Here is a 16,558-nt window from a genome sequence, read left to right as displayed (position 1 = left end):
TGAGAAAACAGAGAGGTGGTGATGTGGGCAAAGGGCACGAAGGGAACAGAGGTTCCAGGAGTGAGGAGCAAGGAGGATTCTTGCAGCCACAACACAGCCAGAATCTGGACTGTTGTGGGGACTCACGGGAAACTCTGTCGATCCCTGACGCCCCTGCCTTCTCTCGCTGTCGCCACATTACAAGTACCTGTGGCAGGAGAGGCCTGGCAGACTTGGCTGAACATAGATGTGCAGTCAGCTGATCAGCATTGGCAGGCTGTGGTCCTGACTTGTCGTCTTGTTTGCAGAGGGGCCCAACCCGCCTGGCGATGCAGAGCTTCCTGCAACTGCTGAGGGGAAACGGGGGCCCCAGCCTGTCCTTGCCGGAGCTGGTGACCCTCGCAGGCAGGCTGTGCCAGGACCTCCAGGATGACCCCATCCAGGTGCAGCCCTTGGTCACAGCCGTGCTGGACAGCCAGCTCCGCCTGTACCTCTTGGACAATGCGGATGTGGCCCTGGTGTGCGCCAGCGTGCTGGCCCAGCAGGAGCAGCACCAGGCCGCCTGCCGGCTGCTGGAGGTAGAACTGGTCTGTGAGATGGGGGTTGGGGAGATGGGGGTGTGACGAGATGGGAAGTGGCCACCACCATCCTAAACACGACAGAAATGCCCAGAGTCAGCAGGAGCTTGTGGAGAGGTGCCATAAACCAAGCCGGGATGGTTCACTCTCTCTGTACTAAGTTTTAACTTGCCTGGTAACTGAAGATGAGACTGTCCAGTTTTGGAATCTTCGTGGTCCTGGCTTGGAAAGTTGGCATCCCAGTTAGTGAGACAAGCAAACAGACGCAGTCTCTCAGTCCCTGGCTGTGGGTCTGCATTCGGGAACTCTGAAATCACAAGTAAGTTTGTCAGTCCTCTGGTGGCACTTTGCACCTCAAGTCATTTGGCATGAAAACCTGAGCTATGTCCACATGAAGCTATTGATGTCTTTACCCATTTATGTTATTGCGGTCCATTTTACTACCCAAATATTGGTATGTTTGGTTGCACGATGCTGCCTGCCCCAGATCATATTGGAGTGGTGCAAATTCTGTAGTGTATACCTGTGTTACTTCCTAAAATGTGTGAAGTTCTGAATTCTAAACTATGTGTGGCTCGAAAGGTTTTAATAAGAGATTTGGGGGGCCAGTGTTTCCCTTTTTCACTCCATATGTATGTATGCATGTACATCTATGCATCATTCACGTTGAGTTTACTTTCAAGTTACTCAATTCTTTTCAGTTCTTTCTATTTCTGCTCCCTCTCCCCCAAGCCCTGTGGCATCCACCTGGCTCCCTCCCCCGCCAGCCCCCTCCCCCCACCATGTTCTCTCCTGCCTCCTCCATCCGTTCCTCACCTAGCAGCCAGAGGGAGTTTTAGAACTGCAGACTGGGACCATGGTGGTGGCCCCAGAGCCTGCCGTCAGTGCTGGCTTGCTCTCCAGTCTTTGGACCCCTCCTGCCCCACTTCGTTATGCTGGCTTTCTTGCTGTTCCTGGAACTCCTGAGATCCTCTTCTTTTGAATTTTGCAGGTGTCATTTCCTCTGCCAGAGGCTGGAGCCCCGTTCTGTGTGGCTGGAGCTTTCCTGCGTGTCTGGTTTCTGCTTTAAATGTCACCCTGTACAGCTAGTGCCTCCTTTATTGTCAAGTATATAAAGGAGCCCTCGTCTCCCTCTATGGCTCCTTCCTCAGCTCATAAGTAGAAATCTGTTTATTCTTCAACCTGTGTTTTTTCTGCCTCCCCTCCTGCACTGCAGGCCCCAGGAGCAGGGGCTGCATCAGTTCTGCTCGTTAAAGGATCCCCAACACCTGAAACATAGGAGAACTCAGATTTCCAGCGACGTCAGATGAAATGGATGAACACACAGAGTTGTCATAGCTGCTGTGTAGGCAGTCAAGGATGAAATGTGACAAAAAACTCCCAGGAGAGGGACTCTGACTCACTCGGGATTGTCTAGAAATGGCTCTGAGAAAGTAATGTGTTCTGAGACCTGAGAGAAGCCATGGGGCCGCCACCTCAGAAAAGGGCGTTTCCTGCCAAGGGCCACTCCTGCAGGTGGGGAGGCCCCACGTGGTTTCCCTGCCCATAGGTTGTGCCCTGGGTCTGCTGCTTTATCTTGGCAGGAGACTGCAGGCTTCGACCCAGCAAAATGGGCTTTTTGTTGCTGTGGAGAGAAAGCTAAACGATTCTTAGCACCTTCCTCACCAAAATGGTCCTGAGAACACTGGGGTTAAAGCACAGGGACTGTGTCTAGGCGAGGCCTGTCCTCAGCATCCTTGGCCATCTCAAAAGTCTGATCACATGACCACGTCCCACTGAGTCAGGGAGCCATCAGTGGTGTGACCAGGACCCATTCATCCCCTTTAGCTCAGAATATGCTCTCTGAGACCCAGGGACCCACCCAGCTGGTGGGAAAGGCCTCTCATACAAGACGGGGGTCATGCCTCAGGCCCCTCAAACCTGATCTTTCATGTGGGCCTTAGCACAGTTCTGCCTCCTGTGTGCTGTGGCTGCAGCCCAGAGATGGCCTTCCCCTTGCCTGCCCCTCACCTGTGGGGATGGAGGAGAACTGTGCCCCCTGGGGGCTCCCTGCAAGCCTGGTGGGGACTGGAGCCCAGCCATGGAGCTCATGCCCTCACCATTGGGCGCCAGTGGGTGGCTGGTCTTAGGGCTCAGGCAAGTGAACGACAGGGCTCCGGGGCAGGGGAGGGTGCGGATCTCAGGAGGCTCTTGTCCACAGGGGTGCCAGGTCCCGGGCGGCAGCGCCAAGCTGGTGAAGCTCTGGAATGACATCCACTACCGTCTGGCCATGAAGAGGCTTGGCGTGTCCACGTTGACGCCAGTGCAGAAGTTCCGGTGCAGGAAGAGGTATGTGCTGGTCTTGGCGCTTATTCCTGGGGGTTCATGAGGGATTTACCTTCCAGAACCATAGAAGGGCTGAGGTGAAGTAGAGGGAGGGAGGCGAGATGAAACAGTGATGTCAGTGCCCGACACTGAGCCACCTCTCCGCCTGCTCCGCTGTGGGAACACTATCCCACCTCTGCCCACAGGGCAGGATGGAGAGCCGTTCCCAGGACCCCAGGCCAGGAGCCTCTGCCTGTCAGTGAGGACCTTGCAGGGAGGGAGTCAGCAGGTGGGCACCCCAACCTCACTTTCCTCCTATGGGAGGAGGGATGCCCCTCCTGTCAGCTAGCCCCCATGGTCAGGTTCTGCCAGTGGCCTGGCTGGGATTTCAGTGCAGTTCCTTAGGGCTGCAGGACCTTTTAAAGACAAATAGAGATGAGGGTGCTGTACGCACCCAGTGAGATGTACGTAGTGCTTAGAACAGTGGTCCCCAATCTTTTTAGCACCAGCGGCAGGTTTTGTGGAAGACAATTTTTCCGTGGACCAGTGCATGTGCAGGGGCAAGGGGGATGGTTTCGGGATGATTCAAGTATATTACAGTTATTATGCACTTTACTTTTATTATTATTACATCAGCTTTACCTCAGATCATCAGACATTAGGTCCCAGATCATCGGACATGGGGACCCCTGGTTAGAAGACAGTCTGGCACGTGATAGCTGCTGAACAGGTGTTAATAACAATCACCACCATGACCATAATCAGCACTAAGTTAACATTACAACTACCAGTTACAACCATCACCATCATCACCACGCATGGATGAGGACACCGAGACACAGACAAATTAGTGACACCTGGTTACACACTAGAGCGATGCAAAGGCAGGATTCCAGCTTAGACGCTGAGGCTGCAGAGCCTTTGTTCCTTATTTGGGTGTTCTCCACCGGCCAGAAGGGGCTACAGGTCTCGCTCTGAGCTCCTGAAAGCCCAAGTGACAGGAGTTGCTGGGCCAAGGGCCTGGTTGATGGAGGAAGAGATGGATGGATTCCTTTTGGATCAGACAGAATTTTTCTCACAGTGCCCACCAGATACGTCCTCAAAGCCCAAAAGTTAAGCAGCCTTGAAGTTGTCAAGGGTTGCAGTCAGTCCCCTCCCTATAGGTTTTTAGGGCCTGCCTGAGGGTCGTTCAGCAAAGTGACTTGGGGAGCAGTGTGCCGTGTTTGTGAAGAGGCCCCTGGGGCTCTCCTGGAGCTGCGCTTGGATGTAGATGATGGACCAGAGACTGGGAAACAAAGCAGATCCCCTAATTCACACACTTGATCTTAGCCAAAAGGCCGAGAAGCGATTAGATCCCCTAATTCAGAGCAAGGAATGCCAGACAGGACAAGCTCAGTAGAGGGCTGTGGTTCAGTGATCCTTTGTTATGGTGGGGGCTGCAGCACAGGGCCACAGAACCTGAGCGAGGCCTGAGCACAGGGACGGTGCTCTCTGGGCATGAGGAGGGGTGATTCACCTTGCAGCTGGTGGTCAGTGCAGGAGCAGAGACAGGAGGTGCTTGGAGGTTCTGGGAGAGGCTGTGGCTGGGGAATGGGTTGTGTCAGAATGGACTCAGGAGGATTTGCTGATAGGTTGAATGTATTGGAGAAGGTAAGATAATAAACCCAGGCTCTTGGCCTGATTGGCCAGGACATGGTGTTCTCTTACTGGGATGGGCAGGACAGGCTGGGGGAAGATGTGAGAAGTGGGAAACTGAGCTTCACTGGGATGTATGGGGTGTGTTCTCGACATTCACGGGGATTTGTCAATTGGTATTTGGATATCAAATCTTGGAAAAAACTGGTGTTGTTCACTTATGTCATTTAAAATATTTATTTATTTTTGGCTCTGCTGGGTCTTCATTGCTGTGTGGGCTTTTCTTTAGTTGGCAGTGAAAGACGCTCAGTCGTGCCCAACTCTTTGTGACCCCATTGGCTAGATAGTCCGTGGAGTTCTCTAGGCCAGAATACTGCAGTGGGTAGCCGTTCCCTTCTCCGGGCGATCTTCCAAACCAGGGATCTAACCCAGATCTCCCGCATTGCAGGCAGATTCTTTACCAGCTGAGCCATGAGGGAAGCCTATGAATACTGAAGTGGGTAGCCTATCTCTCCTCCAGGGGAACTTCCCGACCCAGAAATCGAACCAGGGTCTCTCGCATTGCAGTCAGATTCTTTACCAACTGAACCATCAGGGAATCCCTAGTTGTAGTGAGTGGGGTCTACTCTCTGGTTGTGTTCTGCAGGCTTCTCATTGTGGCTTCTCATGTTGCAGAGCACAGACTTTAGGGTGCTTGGGCCTCAGTAGTTGTGGCTCCCAGGCTCTAGAGCACAGGCTTAGTAGTTGTGGTGCATGAGCTAGGTTGCTCCTCAGCATGTGCGTTCTTCCCAGCCCAGGGATCAAATCCATCTCCTGAATTGGCAGGCAGATTCTTTACCACTGAGCCACCAGGGAAGCCCCCTGTCATTTTTTCTTTTGCAAATGCGTAACCCACCTCAATGTCTTCATCATCCAGCTTCAGCAGTCAGGGCCACTGGTCAGTGAGGGGTGCTGGGAACCCTGATGAGAATGTGGAGTGTGGGTCTAGGCACCACCAGGCCCCTCCCTACTCAGGGCTTGGATCCAGGTCCTGCAGCATACGGTGGGGAGGAGGGTGGCTGGTAAAAGGAGAAGAGTCCAGGGGGGCACAACAGGTGCATCCAGAGGAGCAGGGGTCTGTTACCAGCTCCTCAGTGTCCTCCTCTAGGAACCCGCCACCTGCTTCCCTCTGCCCTGACGGCCTCAAGAGCCGGAACTTCCCCAGAGAAGTTCGCCAGAAGCTGCAGGACTTTGCCTCGGGCGTGAGCACCAACCCCAGCAAGGCCGAGCGGGTAAGAGCAGATATGAGCGTGGCCAGGCACCCTCCCCTTCGCTAACACTCCCTGTCCTTAGGGGATGCCCACCTTTGGGTGGTTCACCCCCACTGTTAGGTGGGGGACTAACACCCTTGGGGGTCTGCCACCCTTAGGTGACATCACCACCTTAGGGGGCAGGTCCACACCCTCCCTAGTGGCCTATCTGCCAGGGTGGTGGTGGGCTCTCATCACCCTGAACTCCCTTGGGGTTGGTGCCCTTTGGCTGGCAGCCCTTGCATGTCTGCCCTGCACAGGTTGGGGAGGGAGTTTCATCACAGGCATCTTAATATCCCGTTAGCCAGTGTGACTTCAGGAGACACTCACTGAGCACTTGCTGAGGCCGGGGCTCCAGCAGGAGGGGTGGAGGGGGGCGCCCTCCAGGAGCAGGTGGAGAGGGCAAGAGTCTGCCCCTCAGATCCTACTGCTCAGAAAGCTGGCTTGCTCCCTCCTCCCTGCGTCCAGTCAGCTGGGCTCCCCCAGAGCAGGGCGCTGTGGTGGGTGGTGCCAGTTCACATCTGAGAGGTGCCTGGTCGCAGAGTTGGTCATGGCTGATACACTCTGGCACAGGCGGGCAGAGGGTCAGTGGTTGTGTGGCACCTTGGGAGGATCTGGTCTGCCAGCTGCTCGGAGCCCTCCTGGCTGTGAGTGACTGACTGTCAGCTGGGTGGTGGCTTGCCCCCTTGGTGCCCCGGCCTCTCGGCTTGGGAGTGGGCTGGGCTAGTGGGGGGTTGTTTTGGGGCAGGAGGACCTGGCCTCTGAGACGTGCCTGACCACGGAGCAAGTCTACAACTGGTTTGCCAATTACCGGCGGCGCCAGAGGGCCCTGATGCAGCGTGCGGCGCCAGCCCCAGACTCAGCAGAAGATGTCAAGTCGGGGGAGGCGAGTCGGCACCTCCCCCCGCAGCCAACCGGCCATCCCCACCTTGGCTCTGGGCTTGTGGACAGGCCTCAGTGGTCAAGTGAGTGGCCCCTCTGACAAAACCTGTATCCAGGACCAGCCAGGCCCCCTCCTCCAGCCCCAGTCTGCACATTCAGCACCTCACCCTGTGGGAAGTGAGATCACTGATGCGAAGGGTCAGGTTGGGCTCAGGGTGGCCCAGGTGGGCTGCAGCAGCATTTTGCATTAGGAGATTGACTGTGAGGTCAGGCCCAGGAGTCAGGGAGAGTTGAACAAAGCACCAGAATTGGGGTGGCCTGGGTTCATAATTGTGGGTTTCAGTTCAGACCAAAGATAGATTAAGGGTCAAACAAAGAGCAGCAGGCAGCCAGCGTGACTGCTCTCAATCTGCTGGGAAGGAGGCTGGGACTCCAAGCATCACCCAGCCTCCCCTCCCGTCTGATCGGCTTTTAGCAGGACCTGAGGAAAGTGGGCCTCTACAGACCCTGGAGACCACGCAAGGGCCGTGGGAGCCGCTGGCTCTGACCCCAGACTTCTCTGGAGACGAGAATATGTCCAAGTCACTGGCTCCCAGGTACTGCCACGCCAGGGGACTGTCTCCCTGTTCAGTTCCCCACCCTCAGTGGGAGACCAGGAATGGAGTGGGCATAAGAATGCCAGCCAGACCCTGGGACCAGGTCTGTGATGGCTGAGGGCAGAGACAGCTGTGACCCCAGGTAGGAGGGGGAGCCACTGGCGAGGAACCCACGTCATGTATAGCACACTTGCTTCCTGGAGCCTGACTCACAGCCTGACTTCATATAAATTTTGGAGAATGAGGAAACAGACTTAGAAAAACATGCAGACCTATCTCCTAAAGGCAAACGGCCTTCCTCGTGGTTTGTTTCTCTCTAGCATTTGGTGTGGTTGGTATATCTCTAAGTTAGTAAGTTCCTCCCACAGCCCAGGCCGTGTCTCACCTTACCTTGCCGCTCCTGTGACGCTGCACAGACTGCTGTGAGCCAGCAGGAGTGCTGGCCAGCATGGGGACTGAGTCTGAGCGAGGGGCCACGTCCATGCTGTATGAGCCATCAAGCTGTGCCTACTTTTCCCCGTTACCCTTGTGTTATTAGCATCTCTCATGACATTACTGGGCTGGCACCTCCCATTCAGGCCAGCACTACCCAGCCATGTGGCCTTAGGCAGGTTCCCATGACCTCTTGGTGTCTCACTTTTCTCATCTGTGAAATGGGGACAGTGATAAGCCCTGCCATGCAGGTCGTCACACAGATTATAGAGGTGGGAGGTTGTTAACAAAAGTCCAGGAGCGCCATCTGAGACAGCGTGCGCATTTGTGGAGTATTAATTCTTTGAATTATTAACTTCTGCCTAATAGTCCTTTAAGACCCACCTTCATATAGTGGCTCAACTGTTAGGTTGTTCCTATCATTTTCAGCTTTCAGTATTGCAGAACAATGCTTCATTGAAAGCACTTGTAAATAAACTGCTAATGTATCTTAGGTTTCTAGCAGTAATATTTTTACTCTTGCAGCCCCAGGGAGGATGGTGAAGGCAGCATGACTGGGAATGTGGTGGGCCCCACAGCCATCTGAGCCCAGATTCCCAGACTGAGCTGGAATGTCCTCCCAGGCCCCGCTACCCTGAGGGGGCCTCTGCCCACCAAGGGGTGGTGTTCCCTGTGTCCCCCAGGTCTCTGCAGGGTGGTGAGATGTACCAGGAGGGACCTAACCATGATCCTGCCACTCTGCCCCCTGTCTGCTCTGGCCCTGGTCTCTGTCCTCTGGCTGCTGCCAACGATACGCTGGACCCCTCTCTGGCTGCCCCTGAGTCGTGGCTGATGTCTATCTCACTGGCATCCTCCAAGGAAGTTTCCTTCCAGACTGGGCAGCTGATCCACAGTCACGGGCTGGACCTCACCATGCGCCCTACAGACGCTGCTCTGGCTGTGTCCCTCGCCACCCTCAGGGACCCCAGCCCCACAGGTGGGTCCACTCTAGACAGACCATGCGTTTCTACATCAGATGCTTTGACGGCTTGTATCTCATTTGGAGGGGCAGGATTTTGAGGGGCGAGGACTTCCTGCTTGAATCCCATATATTAGACCCACAAATCAGTGCAGTTGTAACAGGCTCTTTCCACGAACAGCTGGATGTTTTTTTTTGTTTATTTTTGTTTTCAAAGTAAAATGCACACATGACTAAAAAAGTAGGATAGTGAGAAAAGAGTTGGAATGGCTGCCAACCCTGCATCCAGTCCCCGTGACTAGTTTGTCCACGTCTGCTAGCACAGAGGAGGGCTGAGCTGCTTGGACTTCTACCCTCTTGTCCTGGTTTCTTTCTTAGTTGTAATTGTAGCTATACATACCCTTAACGAAAATGTATTCAGGTATATATTTTGTGCACCAAACATGATAGCATCTTGTGACATCTGTAAGGAGGATATTGGCACTGAATTCAGCCTGTCACCTAAGTTTCTTAGTCTTCTGTGGTTATGCATGCATGCTAAGTCGCTTTAGTCTTGTCTGATTCTTTGTGACCCTATGGACTGTAGCCCGCCAGGCTCCCCTGTCCTTGAAATTTCCCAGGCAATACTGAAGTAGGTTTCCGTGCCCTCCTCCAGGGGATCTTCCTGACCCAGGGATCAAACACATCTCATATGTCTACCTGCATCGGCGGTCTTTACCACTAGCGTCACTTGGGAAGCCCTCTTCTGTGGTTATATATATATATATGTCTTATTATAGTTTCTCGTTGCCTTTCCTTTTTCTTACATTGTCTGCTTTTCTTACATTGTCCTTAGCTTCTTCCCGTGTTTCAAGCATCACCTCTGAAGACTTGTTGCTGGGAGCTTCCTTCTCCCTGTCCCCATCCAAGTGCAGTCTCCCTAGGCCTGGGATGGAGCCGTCATCCTGAGAGCACCTGGGTTTGCTTCAGTGTTGAATCTTAGTTCCCCGACCAGGGATCAAACCCACATTGCCTGCATTGGAAGGTGAAATCTTAACCATTGGACCACCAGGGAAATTCCACTTCAGTGTTTCCTTAAATTGCAAGTCTTGTTCTTTCTTTCTTGACTCTTGTTATGTTAGAGAATGTCTTTAACTTTATAAGAAAGGGTGACCGCAAGGTAAATTTTCTGATTCCTTGCATCTTCTGAAATTGTCTTTAATCTTCCCTCATGCTTGATTAACAATTTGTCAGGTACAGAATTCTGAATTCAAAACACTTTTTTCCCTTAAAAATTTGAAAGCAACATATCATTACAGCATCCAATGTTGTCATTTTAAGTCAGATGTCATTCTGATTTTTACATGTTTTACATACTTTCTCTTTCTTGAAGCTTTTTATTTTTTAAGTCTTGGTGTTCTGAAATTTCACAGTGATGGTCCTAGGTGTGGGTCTTTTAAAATCACTGTGTTGTTAAGCCTTTCAGTTTAAAGAGAGAGCAAGGTCTTCTTTAAGCTCCAGGCATTTTCTGTGATATTCTTTGATAGTTTCCTGATGATTTCCTCCTTCCAGTTCTCTATTTACAGCACAAATGTTATCTGGATATTGGAAATGCTGGGCCAATCTCCCAAAATGCTTACCTTTTAAAAAGTTTCTTTTTATTGTATGTGCTTTTGTCTTAAACTCTATCTTCTGATTTTCTTAAAAAAAGCATTTATTTACTTATTTTTGCTGCACTGGGTCTTGGGGCCTTGCTGTGTGCAGGCTTTCTCTTGTTGCAGTGAGCAGGGGCTACTCTCTAGTTGCAGTGCATAGGCTTCTTATTGCGGTGGTGTCTCTTGTTGCAGAGCACGGGCCATAGGCGCACGCACTCATGGGTTTGGTTGGCATGTGGAAAATTCCCAGACCAGGAATCAAACCCATGTCTCCTGCATTGGCAGACGGATTCTTAAGCACCAGACCACCAGGGAAGTCCTATCTTCTGGTATTATGACAGTTATGTATTTTAAGAGAACTCCAAGCTGTCTTTTCTTAATTCTGATTTTCCTTTCTTCATAGATTGTGTTACTTTTTATAGATGCTCTCTGAGTATCCTGCTTACAAGCTTCAGTAAATATGCTTTGTTGCCTGAAGGAGGAAATGTTAGGATGGTGGATTCAGGTCCTTCCTTGGAAACAGGAAGAGGTGGGGCCTGAAAGTGGAAGAGCTTGGAGACTTATTTCTCTGAGGCAGTTTTTCCATCTGAACGGATTGGTCTTTCATTTCAGAGACCTTTTCCTGTCCATGTGTACTAACAAAGCTGGAGTCAGGACAGGCAGTGGCCAGCTTCATACTGGGAAGAGAGGAGCTGGTCTTCACACCATGTCAGGCATATGTGAGGGGTGATGTTCTCTGGGAATTGGTGAGCTCCCTGCTGACCACCTGAGCACCTCACTTTTCTTTCCTCTCTGCAAACTCCTCAGGGTCCTTGACCCCTGCTTACGCTCTGGCTTTGGACGTGTGCCCTGCATCTGCCGAACATGGACACCCCCCACCTGCTAATTGCCTTTCCCATGACACTCCCTTTGTTCTAGGCTTGGGGCTTTTTATTTCGCTTACTCTTAGAGGAAGAAGTTGTAACCCATTGATCTATTCTGTGTGAATTGAAATGTTCAAATTTGCACTTAACCATATTTCGTGGACCTCAGAATATCTTTGAAGTTCTATGGGAAGAAGATACAACGGAGGTGGAGGCAGTCATACACCAAATGGTTTGGCAGGTCTGAGCAGCTGACAGATTAGATGGTTGCTCTGGCAGACAGGAGGGAGGACCATTGTTTGGGGTCTGAGATCAGGATGCTTGTTAGTTTTATTGCCCAGATGGACTTATGGCACAAATGGACCTTCCTTCTTAGCTTACTTTGCTCCTAAATGTCAACCTGGAACTGATCGAGTCCATGTGGTTTTCTTTTTTAGAGTGAAAGGCACCCTGAGAGATGTTCTACAACATTTTAAGTAAGGGAGTTTAAAGAGGGCAAGGGAATAACACCTTGCACTGCCATGAAGTCAAGGTGAAACCCAAGGAAAAAGGGGAGGGAAGTGGCGGGTGGCTGGCCTCAGCCTGTGGTGAAGCAGGGAGGCACCGAGGAGTCTGTCCTCACACGGCAGCGGCCGCAGTGAATGTGGGCAGATTTGGATGCTGAGTCTTCGTTGGGCTGGTTTGAGGTCTAGAATGACAAAAACTTGAAGCCAGTGAAATTTGACACTGTTTTGGTCTCTGGAAGCCTTAAAAAGCCACTGAGATCGACAGAAGTGGCTTCTCTTTCCTCAATGCAGATCTGAGGCCGGGGGCTGGCAGACTGGACACTGCCTCTCCGCGGACGTCTGTGTTGGGCTGCACATGGACTGTGCTTCTGTCTCCCAGCTCTGGGTTGTGGGGTTTCCTCCCCTGCAGGATTCGCTGACCCTCCCAGAATCAACCCCCAGGGCACATACCTGGAGGAGGATCCAGGTTCCTGCAGTAGCCAAGCAGCACAACAGGCGGGCAACCTCCTGGTGACCCAGCCCCCAGCACAGGCTCCCAGTTTCATCCTCACCCAGAAGTAAGTGCAGAGCCACTGGGCTCAGGTGGCACTTCCTACGGGCCACACGTGGGGTGGTGCCTGGTCGGGAGACACCATCTCCCACGGGGCAGATGAGGTCCTTTCCTTATGGATTTCTGGAAACCTCAACAGTTCCCCTGTCCTACATGATCATAGTTTTTCCCACAGACAAAAGAACACTTGAAAGCACGGGGGCAGATACAGGCATGTGGATGGTGCTTCCCCAGAGGTCTCCCTGGGCTTTAGCAGCCTCTTTCAGGCATTTTCTTTTCCCCAAAGGTTGTTTCAGTTTCTGGACAGCATCAAGAGCCTGCTTTTATATTCCAAATTATAATTTTAAAGCAGCTTGGGAGGGCTGTGAATAGGGGATGTGCTGCAGACTATGGCATGGGGGCGTGACAGTGGTTCAGATTTCACAGGAGAAGAGTGTTGGGCCTGTGGTGGAGGGGGAGCCTATGATAGAGGGTCACCAGACAGGGTCCACAGAGTTTGGGATCTCCCAAATCGAGGAGCTGAAGATCAGGTGCCCAGAGAGGGCAGAATTACTGGGGGACATGCGAGAGGAGGGGAGCAGCCTCCTGAGGAAACAGGCTCTGCTTGTGGAAACAGCCAGATGATGTGGGTTTATGAGCAGAAGCCGTATGGAGTGGAGCAGCCACAGGGCCCCCTTGAGGCTGCTTGGCCTCTCCACTGGTTTTCTCACCCTTGGACTCCGATGTTCCAGCTCATCTCTGTTCTGATCTGATAACCTTGATTCCTTATTTAAAAACAGCTTTGCTGGGGCATAAAGTCAACCAACATGTTTAGATGGTACAAATGACAGTTTTCTGAGTGTGACTTATGTATTCATCACAAACCATACCTATGCTTTAGGTCATGGGCCACAGAGCTGTTTCTATCTGCCTCCACCCCTTGCCCCCACCTCCCCAGGACCAAGGATCTGCTTTCTTTAGCTGGATTTTCTAAGAATTTCATATGAGTGAAATCATACAGCATCTGCCCTTTTTAAATTATATGGCTTCTTCCTTCACTCAGCCTGACTGCTTGAGACCTATCCCTACTGCTGTGTGTATCAACACCCTTTCTCCTGTATCAACACCCTTCCTCTGTGTATCAATAACCCTCCTCCTGTGTGTTATCAATACCCTTTCTCCTATGTGTTTCAACACCCCTCCTGTGTGTATCAACACCTTTCCTCTGTGTATCAACACCCCTCCTCCTGTGTGTATCGGCTCCCCTTCCTCCTGTGTGTATCAACACCCTTTCTCCTATGTGTTTCAACACCCCTCCTGTGTATATCAACACCCTTCCTCTATGTATCAACACCCCTCCTCCTGTATCAACACCCTTCCTCTGTGTATCAACATCCCTCCTCCTGTGTGTATCAGCACCTCTTCCTCCTGTGTGTATCAACACCATTTCTCCTGTGTGTATCAGCACCTCTTCCTCCTATGTGTATCAACACCCCTCCTCCTGTGTATATCACCACCCTTTCTCCTGTGTGTATCAGCATCCCTTCCTCCTGTGTGTATCAGCACCCCTCTTTCTTGCTGAGTGCTAATCTTGGTATGGATTAACATCACCTGCTAGAGGCATTTGAGAGCTCCTGGTTTGGGTTTGGTGTGTGCCTTGCTGGTTTGGCGTGTGCCTTGCTGCACACATGGTGGCCTGCATGTTTGCCTTCGTGTCTCTGGGGTATATACACCTAACCATGGGATGACTAGATCACAGGCTGGATATGGTTTGACTTCAAGGACCTGCATGGCTGTTGTCCTGAGTGGCTGCGCCTATCTCCTGCCTTGTTCCCCCTGCTGCTCTCCTTGATTTTGTTCTAAGGACCTTTTGACCTCTTCATGCCTCAGGCCTGTCCCTTTGTGACCTTTTCTTCCTTTACATCTCTGCTCACCACCCCTTTTCTATGAGCTTGCCCTAATGTCCTTGCTCCCTGACTACCTGAGCCACCTGCTTGAGGTGTCCTGAGGTCCCTCCAGCATCCTGCACACCTGAGTGCCTTGCAGGAGGAGGCTATTCCCAGAGAGCCTGTCACCTGGAAGGGCTTCAGACAGGTAGAAAGCTCTCCGAGTATGGGGCTCACAGGGGACAGTGTAACCCTCAAATAGGGCCTGGCAGAGGGCCTGTCCTGACACTGTCCCTTTTCCAGCCCCTCAGACCTGACTCCGGCCCCACCAGGCTTCCCTGTCCCCATGTCTGCCGTGGAGCTGAGCCAGCCCTCTCCCTCCAGCCAGGTGAGACCCTCCTACAAGCACTGTGGGTTTCCTTCCTGACTCCTGGGTCCTCAGCTTGGGACTTCAGAGTGACTAAAATGGGTAGAGTTGAACATGAGCCAGGGACATCTGGAGGCTGGACTTCAATGGAAGGGGAGCTGGGAGGCAAGTGTTCTGGGGCAAGGTTTCCTACTGAGTCCAGAGGGGTGAGTCCCAGAGTCGGGAGTGCCAAGTGGGAGGGCAGAGCCGGCAGAGGGCGTCTCCGTGTGTGACACTGTGTTGGCTTCCCAGGTGCAGTGGTCTGACGGGCAGACCTCCAGCGACGCCTTCTGGGGAGCCAGGATGCTCCTGGAGCTTTCAGGGGGTAGCCTGGACTGAACTGCCCCTTGAGAGGCTGGCCAGTGCTCCAGAGGAGCAGCTGTGGACATCCAGCAACTCGAGTAACAGAGCTTTATCCCTACTGAAGAAGGAGGCCCCCAGTTTCCTGGGGGTTCTGCTGAGCCCGCCAAGCCCTGTTTGAATAGTTTGGTTGTCAACTTCCTGTATTGGAAGAAGTATCTGAAAAACATTCCTGAAGTCAGAAGTCAAAGGTGGGTCTGTTCTATGCAGGCAGCAGCAGATTGCAGTCAGTTTTCAGGGTGGGTTCTGGGCAGTGAAGGCCTTTCTCAGAGGGGTATGTTGCCCTTTGGGCCTCCCACCTGTCCTGTGACAAGGCCAGACTTCTCCTCCCAGTAGATGTGGTGAGTGAGGTGTGGGCAACCTCTGGCATTTCTGAGTCTGGGGTTTGCACAGAGGCACATGCACTGGGGGAGAGCCTGCCAGGCTGGGGGTTGCCTTGCCCAGGGTTGTGATTCAGTGTGTTTGCCCAGCAAATGTTCTGTTCAATTAAAAGTTTAATGTTCTGACTCCATGCCCTTCATTCACTAAACTGTCCTGGACACCTGCCCCTCTCAGGCCGGGTCCACATTTCACAGTGTGGGGCACTAATCCATGCATCAGGACCCTGGTGATGGACATTCAGATCCTTTTCAATGGCTCTGTTTTATCAGCAGTGTCACATGGGCATCTCTTCCCTCTGCCTCTCACCTGATGTCGTGCCCCAGGAATTAGAAATTGTCCCAGAGATGGAAGCAGTGGGCAGGGAAGCACAGGCCCCAGGGCTGGGCTGGCTGCAGCTCCTAGTCCTCCCGTGACATGCTTGAATGGGGACTTTGACATCGAGGACTGTCACCTCCAGGAACGGGCCCTTGACCCACCCTTGCCTCCCCATCGTGTTGGTTGACAGGGGTAATATAGTGGGTAATAAAGTCAGGTTTGTGCCCCTGGGGCTCACAGGATAGTGGGGGAGGCAGAGGAATAAAGGGGCACTTCCAGGTAGTTGCTGGAAGGTGGGGTGAAGTGGGGAACAGCTGAGAACCCAGGACACTTGAAGAGACCCTATGAGCTTCCCTGGAGGGGACATCTCAGCTGAGACTGCCTGTGCTCAGCCCCCACAGCCCAAGGGCCCCACGCTCACTGCTCCCCCTGTAGCCCCATCTCGTCCCATCTTCATCCCCAGAACCGCAGAGCCAAGTGTCATGAGTGACAGATGTGCAGCTCAGACGGCCACTCACTTTCTAGGTCCCTAAAACTAGGGCCTTTCAGTTTTAAAACATTTATTTGGAAACAGTCGAAAACTTAAGAAAATGTTGAAAATGGAAAACAGGTATCTTATTTTCCTTGTACCATTTGAGAATAAGTTACTGACCAGATGCCCATCATCCCCCTTCAGATAAGGCATTCTGCATGTCCACAGCTCTTCCATGGAAATCCGGAAGTCAGTCCTAATTGCTAGACCCAGAGGAAGTCCAGTTAGTTGTTCCAACAATGCCCTGAATGAAAGAATCCACATCCACTCCACAACACGTGTTGCATTTACTCAGCAAGTTTCTCAATGCCCTCCCACCTGGGACAGCCCCTGGTTTCTCCTGGACTTTCAGAACCCTGACTTGGGGATTACAAACCAGTTTCTGTGCAGAATGTCCCCCAAAGTGGCCATGTAATTTGGGGTATGCATTTGGAAGGGATATCCTAGAAGTGATGCTTGGTCCTTACTGCATCCTCTGGGCCTCATGTGAATC

At 52.2% G+C, this 16,558-nt stretch overlaps 1 protein-coding gene across 1 annotated transcript; it reads left to right on the top strand.

Annotated features, from left to right (window-relative positions):
• Window positions 1-287: 287 nt before the first annotated feature.
• Window positions 288-15,197, top strand: ANHX (anomalous homeobox). The gene is made up of 9 exons (XM_055405443.2): window positions 288-557; window positions 2,758-2,885; window positions 5,644-5,767; window positions 6,534-6,750; window positions 7,143-7,263; window positions 8,379-8,671; window positions 12,066-12,213; window positions 14,375-14,459; window positions 14,730-15,197. Exons 1-9 carry the CDS (start codon window positions 309-311, stop codon window positions 14,814-14,816), a joined length of 1,452 nt encoding a protein of 483 aa, XP_055261418.2. The 5' UTR covers window positions 288-308; the 3' UTR covers window positions 14,817-15,197.
• Window positions 15,198-16,558: the final 1,361 nt, after the last annotated feature.

The sequence above is a fragment of the Moschus berezovskii genome, chromosome 19 (genome assembly GCF_049115385.1).
Source record: "Moschus berezovskii isolate FMDL1 chromosome 19, NW_MosBer_1.0, whole genome shotgun sequence".
In the NCBI taxonomy this organism is placed as follows: Eukaryota; Metazoa; Chordata; class Mammalia; order Artiodactyla; family Moschidae; genus Moschus; species Moschus berezovskii.
This window is presented reverse-complemented; position numbering and strand designations above follow the sequence as displayed.

Excerpts from the sequence above, each read along its gene's own strand:
- ANHX (XM_055405443.2), top strand. The coding sequence starts at position 309 with ATGCAGAGCTTCCTGCAACTGCTGAGGGGAAACGGGGGCCCCAGCCTG. Across the intron at positions 6,751-7,142 it reads GGACAGGCCTCAGTGGTCAA|CAGGACCTGAGGAAAGTGGG; the intron begins GTGAGTGGCCCC and ends ATCGGCTTTTAG. Across the intron at positions 12,214-14,374 it reads AGTTTCATCCTCACCCAGAA|CCCCTCAGACCTGACTCCGG; the intron begins GTAAGTGCAGAG and ends TCCCTTTTCCAG.